At 45.8% G+C, this 21,259-nt stretch overlaps 1 protein-coding gene across 7 annotated transcripts; it reads left to right on the top strand.

The window, feature by feature from the left end:
* Window positions 1–1,489: 1,489 nt before the first annotated feature.
* On the top strand, window positions 1,490–20,082 carry LOC130367710 (nuclear factor interleukin-3-regulated protein-like). 7 transcript variants are annotated; one of them, XM_056570353.1, is made up of 2 exons: window positions 1,490–1,593; window positions 18,612–20,082. In XM_056570353.1, the coding sequence occupies exon 2, from the start codon at window positions 18,876–18,878 to the stop codon at window positions 19,923–19,925; it is 1,050 nt and encodes a 349-aa protein (XP_056426328.1). In that variant the 5' UTR covers window positions 1,490–1,593; window positions 18,612–18,875; the 3' UTR covers window positions 19,926–20,082. The 7 variants fall into 7 exon arrangements, with proteins under 7 accessions (XP_056426328.1, XP_056426325.1, XP_056426330.1 ...); XM_056570350.1 differs by lacking the exon at window positions 1,490–1,593 and adding an exon at window positions 1,797–1,904; XM_056570355.1 differs by lacking the exon at window positions 1,490–1,593 and adding an exon at window positions 4,097–4,124.
* Window positions 20,083–21,259: the final 1,177 nt, after the last annotated feature.

Raw genomic sequence — 21,259 nt, 5'->3', positions numbered from 1 at the left:
GTATAAACAGTAATTTATGCATAGGTTAATGTAAATAGCATAGTATATGTAGATAAATTGTTAATTACTTGTTTCCATTGGCGTTGCAGGACCTGCGGGTCATGTGACAAGGTGAACTCTATGGTATTTGGCTTAAGGACCTTAGGAGGCCCTGTGACGTAAGCAATCCCATCACACCATGTAAGGTGAATGGCAGATGTTCAGACCAATCAGATTCGCCTGCCCATATAAGGGAGCGGCGGCCATGTTTCTCTATCTTACCTCGTGGGCTGTCAAGCAAGCAAGACCTGTACAGCAGTAATCGCAGTGAGTTAGGCCCGAGCCTTGCGGCAACGGCTTAACAATTATAAGTATAGAGTGTATCACCCCCAAACACTCTGCAGCATCTCCGGACCTAATACCTCCCCTAAATCTGGATGGATCTGCAAATCTCTTCCTAAATTACGAGACTTATTGTCCAGCTCAAGGTCCCCAACTACTGCCAGTCCCTAAGTAATCAAAGGACTGTTTGTACGAGACTGTTACTGTGCCGTGAATATTGCAAGCACTTCAGTAAACGTTATTCAAGTTCAAGTTCACATCTCCTTGTGGACCTTCAGTTATTTTATGCACCTATAGTTACTGGGAAGGGCGGTGATAGGCTGGAACACTGATTCAGCATACCAGCCTTCAGCCTGGCGTCACGAACTCTTCTAGGGTTAACATTAACCCCTTATATACCTATACCATACCACCACTACCATACACCCCCCAAGGGCTACCACACCAGTGACCAGGTGATCCCAAGAGTTACCTATGGGCTCCCTGATAGTCTCCCCCATATAATCCCTGGGTGGAGCTAGATTCTTCTTCTTGCTCTCTTGGTGCTTAGAGTTCCTGCTTCCTGCCGAGGTCCAGTGCAGTCGCCTAGTGTGTGTGTCCAGAGTGTTGGAGGCCTCAAAGTCCAGTCCTGCAGCCGCCATCAATTCAAGTAAGATAAAGTCACAGCTTTATGAGTCAAGACAAGTCAGTCCCTGTCATCTGTCAAGTCAGCGTGGTCTGCATTCAATTGTCCAGTCCTACTACAAGTCCCAGCAAGCCCTTAAGGTCTCTGCGTCACTGGTCACCTCCTTGAACTGTATAGACTTTACTAACTGTCTAACCTCAGTAAAGCTACCGTTGTCCGTAACTTGGTGTCGGAGTCTTTATTGCCTCCGTGTCAAGTCCAGGATCAAGCGGTTTACCTGGTGGTTATAGGCTAAACCACGTCCTGGCGTCACAAATACAAGGGGTTAATGCCATCTGCCCCTAGGATAACAACATCTGCCCTCATCACACCCCGTTAGCACAATCGCATCACTAGCTGACTTGTCAGAGGAGTGTCAGCCACATTGATTGTCACCTGGCTTTCCCAGATGGGTATTCTTTTGGAGAGATCTTTGGCTTGGCATACATTCCCATTCATGTACTAAGACTCCTAGTTGGAGCGAAACACTGACTGTAATGGAAAGCTGCCTGGAAAAAGTGGCGTGAGAGAGCTGCTTTACATATACTTTCTTCCCAGCTTTCCCAGAAACAGATAACGGGGGGACCTGATGTCGCGTCTATTAGAGTGTAAGCTCTGTGGGTCAATGGGTCTATTTTTAACCCGGTATCCCTCCTTCCTGTGGCCTGGTTTTTTCTCTCCTCCTCCTCCATAGCCCCCGTCAGACGCACGGATTGTTACACTCGGTTATGCAATGTCTGACCCACTGACACACATTTTCTGAGAGAGACAGAGGAGAGAGATGCCAGGAAACTAGAGCACACACAGGAGGAGGAGATAGAGGCTCAGAAAACAACAAGACACAGAACAGGCTGTGTCACTGGCACAGGACACACACATACACACCGGCTGCACACACCGAGGACACCCAGCTCGCAAGGTAAGTCAATGGGTGCCCACCCAGATGCCAGCACACACTCATGCCCTATAGGCAAAGTTTATACCAAGTTTGCCTGTGGCCACGTATGAGTGGGTATGGATGAAACATCCCATATGTATTGGGCGTGTACCAGCTGTGAGGTGTGTGCCAGCTCTATAAAGCCAGAAGGTGTGTTGCAGGGCTGGGTTAAGTCAGATGCAGCAGAGTTGAGTTTGTCTTGTTGCGTAAATAAGGTAGGGTAATTATCGTGGCAATGGAGAGACGAGAAACAATGGGCTCTGCTGTATTCGTGCTTAGGGGTATGACACCTAACACCTGTCATGCTGAGGAAGTAGGGTATAACAGATGTGGAGTAGGTGCCCGCCATCTGGATGGCAGGTGGGCTCCATCTGTATGGGCTGTGCCACTGTGCACATATGCCTGGTATAGAGATAGCAACAAGGAGGCATGGGCATCACCTGCGAGTTGTGGTTTTGAGGTAGCTGAAAAGCTTCAAGTTGAGGAACAACGGATATACAGATATGATACATGTACAGGGCACGACTAAGGCTGCGCACTGTGGCCCGAAACGCGTCACCTGTTCTCCATGTTGGCTAATTGCTGAATAAATCGTTGAGTATTGCTTGAACCACCACGCTGGACATTGCCTTCTGTTCCTGATGTACAGGGCATATACCAGCTGCCAGGGCATGATGGGAGTTGAAGTTTTACAACAGCTGGAGAGCCATAGGTTGCGAAACACAGTGACACTGGTATACAGTACATTTACAGGGGGCATATACCAGCTGTCAGGGCATGATGGGAGTTATTGTTCGGAGGCAGCTGAAAAGCCACAGGTTGGGGAATATTTAAAGGGGTTATCCAGGAAAAAACTTCATATATATAGATATATATATGTGTATATATATATATATATATATATATGTGTGTGTGTGTGTGTATATATATATATATATATATATATATATATATATATATATAAAACAGGTATTCGATATAGCAGTGGTCTCCGACCTGCGGACCTCCAGATGTTACAAAACTACAATTCCCAGCATGCCCGGACAGCCGTTGGCTGTCCGGGCATGCTGGGAGTTGTAGTTTTGCAACATCTGGAGGTCCGCAGGTTGAAGACCACTGCGATATAGGTACATGGGGCATATACCTACTTAGCATGATAAGAGTTGTAGTTCTGTAGTAGCTGAAAAACCACAGGTTAAGAAACACATATACAGGTATATGAAATATGTACAAGGGGCGTAGAGCCACGTTCAGGGCATGATGGGAGTTATAGTTTGGCTACAGCTTTAGGACCATGTCTTGGCGTGATGGGAGTTATGAGGCAGCTGAAAAGCCACACTTATATACAGGTCTTCAATACATGTACATGGGGCATATACCAGCCGTCAGGGCATTATGGGAGTTGTAGTTTTGTAGCACCTGAAATGCCACAATTTCAGGAACACACACACACATATATATATATATATATATATATATATATATATATATATATACAGATAGATAATGTATGTATAGGTATACAATATATGTACAGGGGGCATATACCAGCTGTCAGGGCATGATGGGAGTTGTAGTTTTAAGGCAGCTGAAATGCCACAATATGAGGAACACACACACACACACATATCTATCTATATATATATACATACCGTATATAGATAGATATATGTATAGGTATACAAAATATGTACAGGGGGCATATACCAGCTGTCAGGGCATGATGGGAGTTGTAGTTTTGAGGCAGCTGAAATGCCACAATTTGAGGAACACACACACACACACACATCTATCTATCTATCTATCTATCTATATACATAGATAGATAGATATATGTATAGGTATACAAAATATGTACAGGGTGCATATACCAGCTGTCAGGGCATGATGGGAGTTGTAGTTTTGAGGCATCTGAAAAGCCACAGGTTGAGGAACACTTATATACAGGTATATGGTGTATGTACAGGCTAAATACATAGTCTGAATACTCGCCAATACAGGGGTAGATGAGGTAGCTGGCCATCTGGGCAAGATATATATATATTCTATTTTTTTTTATTTTACTCCACAGATGTGTCCTTCCGCACGTTTCCTCTTGAATTAAAAAAAAAAAAACTATTAAAAACTTTTAAAAACTTGCATTACCCACAAGGCTTATTTATAAAGCCGGTCACCTCAGGATATCTCGAGCCAAGAGAAAAGGTAAGGAAGGACACCGAGCTCCATGTACAGCGAGCAACGCCGTTTCCATAACTCCCAATAAGAGTTATATAAAGTGTAAATCCCGCACTAAGCCCCGGCTCATGGTTACAGGCACCGGCAGCTTTACGTGCTAAACACATCGGCCCAGATTTATCAATCCGTCTGAGCTGTGAACCAATCACAGCTCAGCTTTCATTTTACCAGACACGCATTTTTGATGAATTTGGGCCATTCATTGTTTGCGGGTTTTTTAAATTTTTTATTTTTTTTTACATATTCTACATCAGTGTTTCCCAAACATTGAGGGAGATTTATTAAAACGTGTGCAGAGGAAAAGTTGTCCAGTTGCCCGTAGCAACCAATCAGATCGCTTCTTTAATAAAAAAAATAAAAAAAAAGGCCCATAGGGACCTATAACACTGCACACACTGATCTCTTACACAGATCACAGGCGTGTATTAACACGCCTGTGATCAGTGTTATCGGCGCTTGACTGCTCCTGCCTGGATCTCAGGCACGGAGCAGTCATTCGTCAATCGGACACCGAGGAGGCAGGTAAGGGCCCTCCCGATGTCCTGTAAGCTGTTCGGGACGCCGCGATTTCACCGCGGCGGTCCCGAACAGCCCGACTGACTAGCCGGGATACTTTCACTTTCGCTTTAGAAGCGGCGGTCAGCTTTGACCGCCGCTTCTAAAGGGTTAATACCACACATTGCCGCGATCGGCGCTGTGTGGTCCCGGACGTTGATGAGTGCCGGGACCGATGCGATGTGATGCGGGGTTGCAGCGCGACCCCGCTTCATATCGCGGGAGCCGGTGCAGGACGTAAATATACGTCCTGCGACTTAAGGGGTTAAAATCCACCTAGGGCACATTTATAAGCAATCATTTGATTGCTTATTCACTTCAATGTATTGCTATTGCAATGCACTGATCTGATATATCTGTGATCTGCTAGTAAATTCCGCCTATAGGATAGTGTTTTCCAAGTACGGTGCCTCCGCCTGTTGCAAAACTACAGCTCCCAGCATGCATGGACAGCCGAAGGTAACAAAGCACTAATTTACATACATATCAGTTGTCAGGGCATGATGGGAGTTGTAGTTTTCCAACAGCTGGAGAGCTCAGATACACAGGTATACAATATGTGTACAGGGAGCATATACAAGAGAACAGTGTGACTCTACAACTGCAGGACTACAGCTCCCAGCATGAGGAAATTAGTAGTCGAGTACAGATGTAGCGGTATTGGAAGAGCTTTATTGATCATTAAGTCATTACAAGTCATACAATAAATTACAATCACACAAAGCACGACAGTACAATATACTGCACAGGTTCCCAAAGCTATATATATATATATATATATATATATATATATATATATATATATCTATATATGTATATAAATACATATATCACACAGCATGCTACTCTAACACTCCCCTCAATCCTGTAATAGAAAAGCACAAGAAATCGAATAACAAAACAATACAATCTGTGATCAGGGGAGGGGCGTGGGCTATGGGGCGGGGCTGGGGACATGGGGGAGTGGGCAACTATGTGGGGGTAGGGAGGGGGTGGATCACAGGGCCAAACTACTCGGCTTTATCTTCAGGGGGACATGGGGGGAGGAGATGGGTCTTTACTCCTCTTCTTCATCGACGGCTGGGCTGTCCAAGATGGAATAGTCTTTCAGCAGGCTCCGAATGAACCTGCGGCAGTCCCGGATGGACATCTTCTCCCTGTTGATCACGTGGTGGTTCCTAGCAAGCCAAACAGTGTCCTTAAAACAGTTCAGAAGGTGCCAGGCCTCCTGGATTGCCTCCACATTGTGGGTCCCAGGGAACAGACCGTAAAGCACCGAATGGTACGATAGGCAGTTCCTGGGTACAGAGTCTCTGAGTTCATGTTTCAGGGCATCCAACAGACCCTGCACAAAGGGGCACTGCCAAAACATGTGCAAAGATGTTTCCTCCATAAAGGGGCACCACTGTGTTCTGCACAGGTCGCGGGCTTGCATGAATGACCTAAGAGAAAGTCCTCCCTTAATGGCCATCCATGACAAGTCCTTGTGTCTATCGGTAAGCCGCTTTGAAGCCACATTAGTCCAAACTGTCTCTGCTGTGGAGGCGGGGAGCCCCGGAACTAGCTCCAGCAAGTCCTTAGCTCAGATGAGCTTGTAGATGGTCTTCGGCTTCCACAGATCAGGCTTCAGTCCCTCCAGCTGGTGCTCCCTCACAAAACGGACAACGTCCCCATAGAACCAGGGAGTGTTACACTTGTCCCAGCCAACCTGCCCCCAGAGGGGCAAAAAAAACAAGCAAGACCTGGACCTGCCCGCTGAGCCAGTCTTTTCCACAAGAGTCCACTGCATGCTGACACAGGCAAAGGAGGCCCTCAGCAGAGTGGGGATATCGGGCACTCCCTTCCGGCCCTTGCGGGGCTCCTTATACATCGCAGTCCGTGGACTCTGTCCATTTTGCCCCAGATGAAGTGAAACACAGTCCGGATGATGGCCTTGCAAATGGTGGCATGGGGAGGCCAGGCCTGTGCGGTGTATTGGAGCACAGGCAAAACTTCACCCCGCAAGTGTTTTGCCCTCCATCAAGAGCTTCCTGGAGCTCCACAGTCCGATGTTAAAGTTCATTCTTGCCAGTCGGTCTTGCCAAGACTTAAGGGCCACTCCTTCCTTCCCAAACCAGACTCCCAAGATTTGGATGAAGTATGGTTTAACAGTAAAGGGGAAGGGGGGCGGAAGAAGCCAGGTGCCACTCCCCGAAGAGCATAGCCTCCAACTTCCCGCAGTTGACTTTTGCCCCCGAAGCATTGCCGAAGTCCTCGCAGGTCTGGACGAGTGCAGTCACCGAACGCCGGTCTGCACAGAAGACGGTCACGTCGTCCATGTAGAGCGAGCGCTTGACCTCGTAGTGATCCGGTCCTGGTGCAGTGATCTCTTTGATTTTTCCATTCTGCCGGATAGACTCAGCGAAGAGCTCTATAACACAAACAAAAAGAAGAGGTGAAAGAGGGCAGCCTTGTCTGACCCCAGAGAGAACTGGGAAGGGGTCAGTCTTCCAGCCGTTCACCAACACGGTGCTGCAAATATCAAAGTACATGACGTTAACAAAAGAGCAGAACATCTTCCCCAGACCTAGCCTGCGCAAAGCCCTGCCCATAAAAGCATGGGAGACACAGTCAAACGCCTTCTCTTGACCCAGACTGACCAGGCCGGCGCGGGCTCGACGATCCTGGATGTAATAGACCGTGTCTCTCACAAGGGCAAGGCTATCGACGATCCTGTGGCCGGGAATGCCTCACGTCTGGTCCGGGTGGACAATCTGCCCGATGACAGATTTCAGCCTGTTGGCTAGCACCTTGGCAAGAATCTTGTAGTCCACGTTCAGGAGAGAGATGGGACGCAAGTTTTTCAAGTCACATCTCTCCCTCTCCCGCTTATACAAGATCGTGATCATCCCTTCCCTCAACGACGGAGGCATTCTGCTCCCCACCACCATCTCCTCGTTCACCTCCAACAGGTCCGGACAGATCAGGTCCCCCAGCGCTACATAGAGCTGGGCTGGTAGGCCGTCACTGCCCGGAGTCCTGCTGAGCTTAAAGGATTTAGCGACAGAGTGCAGCACCCCCACCGTCAAAGGATTGTCCATAGCCGCTGCACCTGCGGGATCAACAACGTTAGTGATACCTAACAGGAACCTCTCGGCGGCTTGGGGGTCGGACGATATTGCTGTAGAAGTCCAAGACGACCCCCATCACCTCCTCCTTGCAACTCCTCATGTGTCTGGTCTCATCTCGCAGCTCTGTCAGGGGCGTGTGGCCAGCATGGAGCTTCCTGAAAAAGAAAGAGTTACATTTCTCACCCCTTTCCTGGTTCTCCACTTTGGAATGAAAGAAGATTCGCTTGGATTTCTCCTCAAGTGCCTTTGTAAGCTCTTTTTGGTCTCCTTCAGCTCTTCCATGATGTCCCAGCCACACTGGAGCAGGTCTTGCAGTGACCGCTACTCGCGCTGCAGCCTCCTGAACTTTTTCTCACACGCCTGTTGCCTGCCCTTTGCCTGAAAGAAACAATGAAACTCGACTAACATATTCCCACCAATCACTGATGCAGTTAGACAGACATTTATCACTACGCCATACAAGATACGTATCCCTAAGTTGCTCCATGACCTCCCTCTGCACCGACAGGGCACAATTCAACTTCCAGGAGCCTTGGCCAGGTGGAAATCCAACACCTTTCTAACTGCTCTCGAAGTGAAGATAAAGTCTATCCGAGAACGGAGCGAGCCATCAGGGCTGCTCCACGTACAGTTTATGGAGCCGTTCCCGATGGCCCCAACAACATCCTTCAAGGATGCCTCTGTCACCATCTTGATCAGCAGCTTGGATGTCACATGAAGGTTGGCGGAAGTGCCAGAACTGTACCCGTCCACCTCAATGGGGCAGTTGAAGTCAACACCAACACTACTGCCCTCGTGGTGGCAAGCTGAGCCCGCAGGATCTTGAGAACCTCCAATCGGACATTCTTCTCAGGGGAGGCATACACGTTGATGAGCCGTATGACCTCACCCGCCCAGGAACCGTCTACGACAAGAAGTCTGCCATAGACAAGCTCCTGGACGGAATCAAGTGCAAAGTTTCTTCCCCTGATCAGGATGGCCACCCCCACAGACCTACTGTCACCCCCACCAGACCAGTAGGAAGGGCCATGAGACCACTGCCAATGCACGTTCCTGCAGCATGTAAACATCAAACCTCTGAAAGTCTAAGAAAGTAAGCACAGTCTGAAATCTAAACCTCTTTTTAATACGCCTCACATTAATACTAAAGATGTTAAGATCAGCCACGAGAATAAAAAAGAGAGGTTAGTTCAGATACTAGTTACCACTTCGGTCGGGCAGATCGACTTCTCTGGTGCCTGTCAACGCCTGCTACTCCTCATAGCACCCTTCCAAAAACACATCATAGACCGGATTGGCCGGTGTGCCTAGAATTTTCTTAACCTCTAGGCAGGGACAGGGCAGGGGTGGACGGGGCAGGGGTGGTGGCTTTTGCCTTCTTACCCTCCTTGGTATGTATGGCCTTCTGTGCCGCTGGCTCTGGAGCTGGGGCTGGCTTTGGTGCTTTCAGTGCCACAGATGCCCATGTTCTCTCCCTCTGGGGGCAGTCATTGTAGCTGTGGGCCGCCAGTCCACAGAGGTTGAAAGTTTTGCTCTTTGGACAATCCTTCATCATGTGACCTGTCACTCGACAAAACCTGCAGGCATCTTCCTTACAGTCCTTACTCTCGTGGCCTTTCTTGCCAGATCTCCTGCAGGTCTGCGGCATGTTGGGGTAGAAAATAAGTCCTGTGGAGTTGCCCAAGGAGAATGTTGGTGGCAGGTGTTGTAATCCGTCTGGAGAGGAAGGGTCCTTGTTGAGTCTGACGACCAAAGACCACTTGCAGGTCCAGAATCCGAGGGAGTTCAGGATGTGAGTGGGCTCCTTCACCATGGTGCAGAAGCGCCTCAGGAACGTTGAGATGTCCTTGTCGGGGGTGTGTGGGTTCTGCATTGAGACCATTACCTACCTCTCCTCTCTTTGGATAAGCCAGTTGCCCACAAAACGAGAGAAAGGGGATTCGGGACTCGCCGCTTTCACCGCCTCCCAGTATCTTCTACAGGTGCTGATGGTGGCGAAGGTAGTGTAGAAGATTTTGCTATGCCGAGGGTGTCCGCTGAGAAGAAGCCCTGTTCCACAAGCATCTTCTTGCAAAACACGTCGTGGGACATGTCCGGCACTCTTCCATCCACTGGCTTGAGCTTCAGGGCAACAGTCTGCCTCATCCAGGGCTGGAGCTTCTTGACTGAGGGTTCTGCTGCCCTTCTGCCTTGCTGGAGTGGAGGTTGAAGATGGCTGGGGTCGACTTGCTGGTCGACTTGCTGGTTGAGGCCATGGCTTCTTCCAACGGGCTCTTTTCTTCTTTTGGAAAGTCTTCGCAAAGTCTTCTTTCCCGGGTGGGAAGAGCTATGCAAATGCATTCCTGGTGAGGGGAGCTATGCAAATCTTCTCCAGAGGCGCAAAGCTTCTCCAAGGAGGTTCTTGCGCCGCTTTAGTCTTCGCTGAAGTTCTGGAATTTGCGTCCGATTCTCTTCTTCGAAGGTCTTCGTCGGCTTCTTCTGGAGCTGGAGTCTTCAAAATCTTCTTCTTCCGATGTTTTGTGGCAGTTCCAGAAGAAGATCTTGAGGTGGTATGCTCTTGATAATTGCAGTTCCAATCAGAACGAAAAGTACAGCAATCGTGCTACGCAAAATTTCTACCACACGCTGGGAGTTCTTCAGACCTTGGTGATCATGGTATCTTCCCTGCCAGATAAGTACGGATGTAGCAGAGCTGAAATTATCACAGTTAGCCGTCTGCATCTTTTATAGGTTTCTGAGTCAAGATGATGTGGTAGATTGACCTATAATCCTGTAGGTTAAAGAGACGTGAAGAATTTTGCCAAGCGACAAACTTAACTCTGCTATGGCTGATGCATAAAACAAGGGATATGTAACTTGTGTCACTCGTGTTAATCCAGAGCATTGGGGGGGGGGGGGGGATTTACCATAGCTGTCTATTTCCCGCATCAATATAGACCAAACTACAGAGCGTTAGGCCGGTCAATTGTGCGCCAAATTTATCAAAAGTCGCACGGCTCTGCGCACGGACTTCAGGATCTACGGTTTAGACTGTATTTAAACCTGCTTCAGCTTGGTCTGACATTTCAGCGTATTTTTGCCAAAAAGTCGCAATTCATAAATTTAGCACCAATGCATTTTTCCATCTAAAATAGCCTAGAATGCATCATGAATTAAAAATCCTCAAAAAAGTCGACTTTCCGTGCGACAATTTTTTGGATAAATCTCCCTCATTGTTTCCCAACCAGGGTGCCTCCAGTTGTTGCAAAACTACAACTCCCAGCATGCCCGGACAGCCTTCGGCTGTCCGGGCATGCTGGGAGTTGTAGTTTTGCACCCTGGTTGGGGAACACTGCTAAAAAAAAGAAGGTGGAAGACCTTTGTTATATAAGAGACATTTACATAATATCAGCCTAAAAACAGATATAGCAGGGCCGAGCTTGTCGCTGTGTTACATAGAAAGGTACGCCTATTAAATCATTCACACCGGGAGTTACCACAATGACAAATTCAGCTCTGCTACGTCTGTATGCAAAACCCCCTCTGATCCAGTTTCAGCCTGCAGCGCACGTTGCAACCCAATTTCGTGCATAATAATAATGCGATGGCTCCCGACACTTCCTGAAAAGATGACTTACGGGGAAAAGTATTCACGTGTGATCGGAGGCACACGTGCGGGCGATTACCCATCTCACCGCTCTCGCCCCACCCGCCCCACACATTCCCTTCACCTCCCAGGCCCCAGATCCCACAACACAAACCCGGCAATACCGGCAAGCGGCATTTAAGCGCCGCAGAGATAAGCGGCAATTACACTGTTTTCATTCCCAGAACCCGGCACATGTTTAAATATCTCAATCTATTTTAATGTCGCATAATAAGGGCGGCGACCGAGTCAGTGATACTGTGCGGGCGGATAGTGAGGTCAGCCAGTTATGTGTGCTTCTGTGCTACTGATATATATATATATATATATATATATATGTGTGTATATATTTATAGTTATATAAAGAGAGCGAGAGAGAAAGAGAAGTGGTACTGTGCCTTATAGATATACAGGAAATAGATATTAGGATATGGGTCCAAATCAAGAGAAGAGAAGTGGTACTGTGCCTTATATGTATAGAGTATATAGATATTAGGATATGGGTCCAAATCAAGAGAAGAGAAGTGGTACTGTGCCTTATATGTATACAGTATATAGATATTAGGATATGGGTCCAAATCAAGAGAAGAGAAGTGGTAGTGTGCCTTATATGTATACAGTAAATAGATCTTAGGATATGGGTCCAAATCAAGAGAAGAGAAGTGGTACTGTGCCTTATATGTATAGAGTATATAGATATTAGGATATGGGTCCAAATCAAAAGAAGAGAAGTTGTACTGTGCCTTATATGTATACAGTATATAGATATTAGGATATGGGTCCAAATCAAGAGAAGAGAAGTGGTACTGTGCCTTATATGTATACAGTATATAGATATTAGGATATGGGTCCAAATCAAGAGAAGAGAAGTGGTACTGTGCCTTGTATGTATACAGTATATTGATATATTAGGATATGGGTCCAAATTAAGAGAAGAGAAGTGGTACTGTGCCTTATATGTGTACAGTATATAGATATTAGGATATGGGTCCAAATCACGAGAAGATAAGTGGTACTGTGCCTTATATGTATACAGTAAATAGATATTAGGATATGGGCTTAAATCAAAAGAAGAGAAGTGGTACTGTGCCACTGCTATAGATAGAGAGAAAAAATGCATTTAACTACAAGAGAAGTGGTACTGTGCCTTATATGCATGCAGTGTATAGATATTAAGACATGGGTATAAATAAAGAGTAGTGGTACTGTGCCATATATTTATGTACCATACAGAAATCAAGACATGAGTACAAAGAGAAGTTGTACTGTGCTGTATATGTAAATAGTGTATAGATATCAAGTCATGAGTACAGAACAAGACAAGAGAAGTAGTACTGAGCCGTAAATTTACGTAATATATGGATATCAGGACATGGGTCGAGAACAAGACAAGAGAAGTAGTACTGTGCCGTATACCTGTGTCGTTTATAGATATGAAGAGACTGGTCCAAAACAATATAAGAGAAGCAGTGCAATATATGTACATAGAATATAGATATCAAGACATGGGTCCAAAACAACAGACGAGCAGTGGTACTGTGCCGTATATATATGTATATAGAGAGTATAAAAATACCAAGTCTTGTGTGCAGAACATTACTAGAGAAGTAGTACTGTGCTCTCTCTATTAACAGATACAAATGCACAGAACAAGACAAGTGATATAAATAAGTATATCAGTATCCTACACATATGGACCATTGCCCAGTACCACTTCTTAGCATTGTGCCATCAGATATACTTGTTGTACACAGATTAATCCTGGTAATATCTAATACACACATTAGGGAAGTAGTACTGTGTCATTTGGTACAGAATGATTCTAATAGCTGGTTTTTCAAAGAGGGAAGTGGTACTGTGCCATTAAACACACATGAAGGATATAGATATAGACAGATAAGGGGCTAGGGCATGGATAAGGGAAGTAGTACTGTGCCATTAAACACACATGAAGGATATAGATATAGACAGATAAGGGACTAGGGCATGGATAAGGGAAGTAGTACTGTGCCATTAAACACACATGAAGGCTATAGATACAGACAAATAAGGGACTAGGGCATGGATGAGGGAAGTAGTACTGTGCCTTTAAACACACATGAAGGATATAGACAGATAAGGGACTAGGGCATGGATAAGGGAAGTAGTACTGTGCCATTAAACACACATGAAGGATATAGATATAGACAGATAAGGGACTAGGGCATGGATAAGGGAAGTAGTACTGTGCCATTAAACACACATGAAGGATATAGATATAGACAGATAAGGGACTAGGGCATGGATAAGGGAAGTAGTACTGTGCCTTTAAACACACATGAAGGATATAGATATAGACAGATAAGGGACTAGGGCATGGATAAGGGAAGTAGTACTGTGCCATTAAACACACATGAAGGATATAGATATAGACAGATAAGGGACTAGGGCATGGATAAGGGAAGTAGTACTGTGCCTTGCAGCATTCAGTACATGGCTCTGTGCCAGTCATTATAGCTCAGTGTTTTCCAGTGTGTCTCCAGCTGTTGGAAAACTACAACTCCCAGCATGCCCGGACAGCCGAAGGCTGTCCAGGCATGCTGGGAGTTGTAGTTTTCTAACAGCTGGAGACACACTGCCTGGAATACACTGCTATAGACAAAGGGAAAGGTGATGGCCACCAGCCGAGCGGGTATTGGGAAGTCATACTGGGCTATAGTCCGAAATAATAGGTACCCAGAATTACTTCAAGCATCCAGAACAAGGGAAGTGATACTAAGCTACACTGAGTTATGACGGGAGATACAGAGAAGTCCATCTGACATACAACAAAAAAGAGAAGTGGTACTGTGCTACAAGCCCGATACTACTTCACTTGTCCTAGTATTTTCCTGGATTTACAGAATTTTTGGATTTCCAGGGGGCTCGCTGCCCCCAAAGTGTATTCTACAGACTTGTCTTTGTTCTGGTTGCTTAGCAACCACAAGGCCTCTACTTGGATGACCACCGTTGGGTTACGTGTGGTGGTCAGCGAATGAGGGCGTTAAACCTGGGGCACAGTTCCCATAGTTACCAATTTAGATTTTAGTCACTATGGGGGAGATTTATCAAAACCTGTCCAGAGGAGAAGTTGCTGAGTCGCCCATAGTAACCAATCAGATCACTTTCATTTTTGAAAAGGCCTCTGAAAAATGAAAGCAGCGATCTGATTGGTTGCTATGGGCAACTCAGCAACTTCTCCTCTGGACAGGTTTTGATAAATCTCTCCCCCATATATGTCCTAGGGTTGGTCATGAATGTGCTGGGTAACACTAAATGATTGGTTGGCATACAGTAGGTGTTGGGTGTTGAATGGTATTAGATTGGCATAGAACAGCTGTGTGGAATTATATAGATTGGGTGCATGAAGTTACCTGGAGATTGGTATAGAATGGGTGCATGGAGATTTGCAGGGAATGAGTGTACGGATTTGCCTGGTACCTTGACGTTGGCATAGAAGGGGTCTATGGGTTTGCCTGGTACGTGGAGATTGGCGTACCTTGTATATGGAGAATGGCATATAATGGGTGCATGGAGTTACCTTGTATATGGAGAATGGCATAGAATGGGTGCATGGAGTTACCTTGTATATGGAGAATGGCATAGAATGGGTGCATGGAGTTACCTTGTATATGGAGAATGGCATAGAATGGGTGCATAGAGTTACCTTGTATATGGAGAATGGCATAGAATGGGTGCATGGAGTTACCTTGTATATGGAGAATGGCATATAATGGGTGCATAGTGTTACCTTGTATATGGAGAATGGCATATAATGGGTGCATGGAGTTACCTTGTATATGGAGAATGGCATATTATGGGTGCATAGAGTTACCGTGTATATGGAGAAAAACATATATTGGGTGCATAGAGTTACCGTGTATATGGAGAATGGCATATAATGGGTGCATGGAGTTACCTTGTATACGGAGAATGGCATATTATGAGTGCATAGAGTTACCTTGTATATGGAGAATGTCATATTATGGGTGCATGGAGTTACCGTGTATATGGAGAATGGCATATAATGGGTGCATGGAGTTACCTTGTATATGGAGAATGGCATATTATGGGTGCATGGAGTTACCGTGTATATGGAGAAAAACATATATTGGGTGGATAGAGTTACCGTGTATATGGAGAATGGCATATAATGGGTGCATGGAGTTACCGTGTATATGGAGAATGGCATATTATGGGTGCATGGAGTTACCGTGTATATGGAGAATGTCATATTATGGGTGCATGGAGTTATCTTGTATATGGAGAATAGCATAGAATGGGTGCATGGAGTTACCGTGTATATGGAGAATGTCATATTATGGGTGCATGGAGTTATCTTGTATATGGAGAATGGCATAGAATGGGTGCATGGAGTTACCATGTATATGGAGAATGGCATATAATGGGTGCATAGAGTTACCTTCTATATGGAGAATGGCATCTAATGGGTGCATAGAGTTACCTTCTATATGGAGAATGGCATCTAATGGGTGCATGGAGTTACCGTGTATATGGAGAATGGCATATTATGGGTGCATGGAGTTACCTTGTATATGGAGAATGGCATATAATGGGTGCATGGAGTTACCTTGTATATGGAGAATGGCATATTATGGGTGCATGGAGTTACCGTGTATATGGAGAAAAACATATATTGGGTGGATAGAGTTACCGTGTATATGGAGAATGGCATATTATGGGTGCATGGAGTTACCGTGTATATGGAGAATGGCATATTATGGGTGCATGGAGTTATCTTGTATATGGAGAATAGCATAGAATGGGTGCATGGAGTTACCGTGTATATGGAGAATGTCATATTATGGGTGCATGGAGTTATCTTGTATATGGAGAATGGCATAGAATGGGTGCATGGAGTTACCATGTATATGGAGAATGGCATATAATGGGTGCATAGAGTTACCTTCTATATGGAGAATGGCATCTAATGGGTGCATAGAGTTACCTTCTATATGGAGAATGGCATCTAATGGGTGCATGGAGTTACCGTGTATATGGAGAATGGCATATTATGGGTGCATGGAGTTACCTTGTATATGGAGAATGGCATATAATGGGTGCATAGAGTTACCGTGTATATGGAGAATGACATATTATGGGTGCATGGAGTTACCTTGTATATGGAGAATGGCATATTATTATGGGTGCATTAAGTATGGCATATAATGGGTGCATGAAGTTGCTTGGTAACTAGTGGTTGGTATAGAACGGGTGCATGAAGTTACCTGCTATTAGGTTTCGGACAAGCCCAGGATGATCGACACTGCAGGGCACTAGGAGGCTAGCAGGGTACAGGTGTTTGGCATTGCAGTGTACTGGCATGGAACGGGTGCTGGAGGTGCAGAGTAGTTGTAGTCTGGTAGTGAATGGATGCGTAGTCTGGCTGGGAATGAGTGTTTGGAATGGCAGGGGCACAGGGATCCTGGCAGGGAGGATTATTGTGCTGCTCTCTGTCTGGCATTGAACGGGTCTTTGGCAGCGCTGGGCATCGGTCTCTGGCTGAGCGCCCTCAGGTCTGTTTACGAAATCCTGACCTAGTTTCCGTGCCTCGCGCTGGATGATCACATGGCAGCGAGATGAGGCACGTGGACAGGAGGAGGGTGGAAGAGGCAGGGTGTGCACACATACTAACACACTGACATACATATAGGGGTGGGGGGCAGGCCAATCATACAAAGGTCACCCTGCTATCAATGTGGGCAACATTAACCCTTCCCCGGCCACCTGTATAGACAAAAAAAAATTCACCCATATAGTAATGCATGCCATTAAAAAAAAAGAAAAAATCTGGAAAAAAAATTAAAAATACAGATGTAGCAGAGCTGAATTTCACATGTAAGGGTACGTTCACACGGACAGCGCCTGTTGCATATTTTCTGCTGCCGATTTTGCTACCCATTGACTTCCAGCTGTTGCAAAACTACAACTCCAAGCATGTGCGGGCAGCCCCAGGGATAAGACCACCACTGATTAGTAATTAATAACAAATCCTAGACCAGGGTTCTCCAATGTGCAGTCTCCAGCTGCTGCAAAACTACAACTCCCAGCATGCTATAGTTTTGGAGAGCCACAGATTGGGGGATGCCATCTTGGATGTATGACATGCTATAGAAAGAAAGCCTTTGAAGAGGTATCCCAGGACTAGAAAAAAAACATAGTCCAGTGTTTCCCAACCAGGGTGCCTCCAGATGTTGCAAAACAACAACTCCCAGCATGCCCGGACAGCCAACGGCTGTCCAGGCATGCTGAGAGTTGTAGTTTTGCAACAGCTGGAGGCACCCTGGTTGGGAAACACTGACCTATATTATCTTCCACCCTGGTTATCTTAAAACATACAAAGGGACCTAAATGAGTAGTTCAATCATGGACCATTGCATGTTTAGTATCCCCTGATGAACCCCATATATTTAAAAGGGGGAAACCCGTCGGGATGTTTTGCTGATATCACAGGAATGCTCATTTTATGGGGGGTCATCCATACACACTGGGGGCAGTATCTAGAGACTATTATTATCTATTATATTATTACTTTTGATAGATTTTAGTATCTTTTAATGTATATCTAATAACTGCAACATTTTTGGTGAAGCTTGTTTCTTCACTGATAGCCCTCATAGGGTAGCATAGTGATAACGGGTTGCAGTAGTAGTAGTCAATAAAGTGGTGATGCTTGTATGGCCATATGATGCCAGGGGCACCAAATACGTCACTTTAACTTGTGATATGACCCAGGTGGTATCACTGGGTAAAGGGGAATTGTACCCAGTGACATACTCAGCTTTGCTACTTGCACCGAAAGTTGCCAGCTTTCATGTAGATCACTGTCCATGTGTCAAATTAGCCTGCACGTGTACCCGAGGCTTAGTCACCTCTATTTGATAATTCTAGATACACGGCTCCTCGGTTACACCTATGTGTGTATATATATATAATTCTATGTAATAACATAACAGATTACAAAACACAGAGTCATTGATGTCATTAGCATATGAAATAATCCAGGTCAAACGTGAGCCCATTCCATGCCAACATTTGCAGGGTCATATTATGTAAGACGTACGAGGGAGGATCTTCAGGACATCTAGGAGACTTATGAGGTGTTTTTTTTCTTCTTCCTTCTAGGCGTGTTCAGGAGAGAAAACCCTGGCAAACCGAGAAGTAGAGTTACTACCTGGCAGAGACGTGAGACACTGAGGATCCTCCAAGTATCACGGCTCCAACCACGGCTGAGTAAGATGCCCAAACTGCATGGTGAAACCCATCAAGTGATAGCTGCTTCCTCCATCCGTCATCTCCAGATCCAACGTTCTACTTGAGCGCCTTCTTTCGAATTAAACCCGACCTTACCACTAAGAATTCTACAAATTCTTGAGAAGTCAGCTCGACATGGAATCCCCTCTTTGCAATTACGCCGAGATAGGCGAAGGGCAGCATTCCAGGGGCAGAGACTCCGACAACCAAATGGGGCCGGGAAACGGTCGCCGCAAGCGAGAGTTCATCTCAGACGAGAAGAAAGATGCCAGTTATTGGGAGAAGAGAAGGAAAAACAACGAGGCTGCCAAGAGGTCCCGTGAAAAGAGACGCTTCCACGACTTGGTCCTGGAGGGCAGGGTGGCGGCGCTCGACGAGGAAAACGGGCGACTGAGGAGCGAACTCCTGCAGCTGAAGCTCCGATTTGGACTCATAAAAGCCGCCTCCTTTCTGGAAGCAGGACATGGGCTGGGAGGGTGCAAAAGTGGAGATGCTGGGCCTCTTCTGTGCACTGGAAGCAATTCGACCTACAGTTCTTCCTACTTGGGAATGAATTCAGACTCCTCAGAGGCAGACAGCGGAGGCGGAGCAGTGAATGACAGCTATTCCCCCCGCGGGTCGCTATCGGACCTCTCGGACCAGTCCTCTAGAGGCAGCCCTGTACCAGCCTCTTATGGTGATGAGAGGACAATGGAAAATGACTTTGCCAACATGTGCCCAGCTGAAAACAACCCATCCTCGAGGTTAGCAGTGCCACGCGGGGGTGTGATTCTCTACGGAGTGGGTGGGCTTACGGTGGACCCTCAAACCAGACACCTTGCAAGTCCAGAGCTTGCAGACCTGGGCCCACTGAAGCACTTTGTCAGCGACAGTAACCCCGCGCCACTACGCTCCTCCATCTTTGTTCATGCAGACAGTTTACAGACTCAATACCAGCAGCTGATGAAGACAACAGCTGAGGACAATGTTAGGCGGGAACTCAGGTCACCCAAATCTCCCCATTCAGGATACCACAGTGAGGACAGTTATAGTGAAGAAGGGGCATATCACTGCAGCCCCTTGGAAAGCCCAACCTTCCGGGATCTGTCGGCTAGCGTGAAATTACCGCATAAACTGCGACTAAAAAGTCGATCACATGGACAGGAGGGATGGAGGTTGGACATGGGGCACAGGGAGGAGAACTGATGGCGCCCCATTATTATTTATTGACTGAAGCCAAATACATGGCACCACAGTTTGTATGAACGTTTACCCATAGACGCCATACCTGGGACTACTGCACCTGTACGAGCGGAGAGCAATGTTGTAAATATGTAATATGAGTAGTTCAATAAAATACTAAATCTACAGCCATTGTGTAATCCATGAGGAAAAGTAACACGTAATGTAGTGATGTGTGCGATAAGGTCGTAGCAGAGCATGTAGTGCGCAGTGCACCCTACTACTATGTACCCTACAATGTACTATAATAATACAGAGGGCATGTCTGTACTAGAACAATGTCTTATAGTTTACATAGAGATATAATCTGCATAGAAAGTTGGGTAACTCTCTCCGTACATTACATAACTTATGCTGATCCTGATTTACAGCCTGGGTTATAGTCAAGAGGTGCGTTCTTTATTTTACCTGAAACAGTCAGCAAGGTTGTTGGTGGGCAGACTTAGCGGAGCCATAATAATGCACTGGGGGCAGATAGTTTTCTTACATTGCTGTACAGTGTCTGGTATAAGGATTTCACTACCCACAATGCAACACATTTTGTGCAGAATGTAACTGTGGATCAGAACAAGTTATGCAATGTAATGTATGTACACAGCTCTGGAGTATAATACAGGATATAACTCAGGATCAGTACAGGATAAGTAATGTAATGTATGTACACAGTGACCCCACCAGCAGAATAGTGATTACTGCTCTGGAGTATAATACAGGATATAACTCAGGATCAGTACAGGATAAGTAATGTAATGTATGTACACAGTGACCTCACCAGCAGAATAGTGAGTACAGCTCTGGAGTATAATACAGGATATAACTCGGGATCAGTACAGGATAAATAATGTAATGTATGTACACAGTGACCTCACCAGCAGAATAGTGAGTACAGCTCTGGAGTATAATACAGGATATAACTCAGGATCAGTACAGGATAAGTAATGAAATGTATGTACACAGTGACCTCACCAGCAGAATAGTGAGTACAGCTCTGGGGTATAATACAGGATATAACTCAGGATCAGTACAGGATAAGTAATGTAATGTATGTACACAGTGACCTCACCAGCGGAATAGTGAGTACAGCTCTGGAGTATAATACAGGATATAACTCAGGATCAGTACAGGATAAGTAATGTAATGTTTGTAAATTCATAATAGAGGTGAATTCTAGAGGTCCATAGGTGGCTTCAAATAACAGAACATATAATGGGCAAATGTAGGAGTTGTTTCCTTGTACATAGAATCCTCTACAGTAGGAGGAGCTCACTGCATACTCATTACTAAGTTCACTTTAAACT

The sequence above is a fragment of the Hyla sarda genome, chromosome 4 (genome assembly GCF_029499605.1).
Source record: "Hyla sarda isolate aHylSar1 chromosome 4, aHylSar1.hap1, whole genome shotgun sequence".
NCBI classification, from domain to species: domain Eukaryota; kingdom Metazoa; phylum Chordata; class Amphibia; order Anura; family Hylidae; genus Hyla; species Hyla sarda.
Note: the sequence above shows the minus strand (reverse complement) of the source record. Positions and strands in the feature narration are given on the sequence as shown.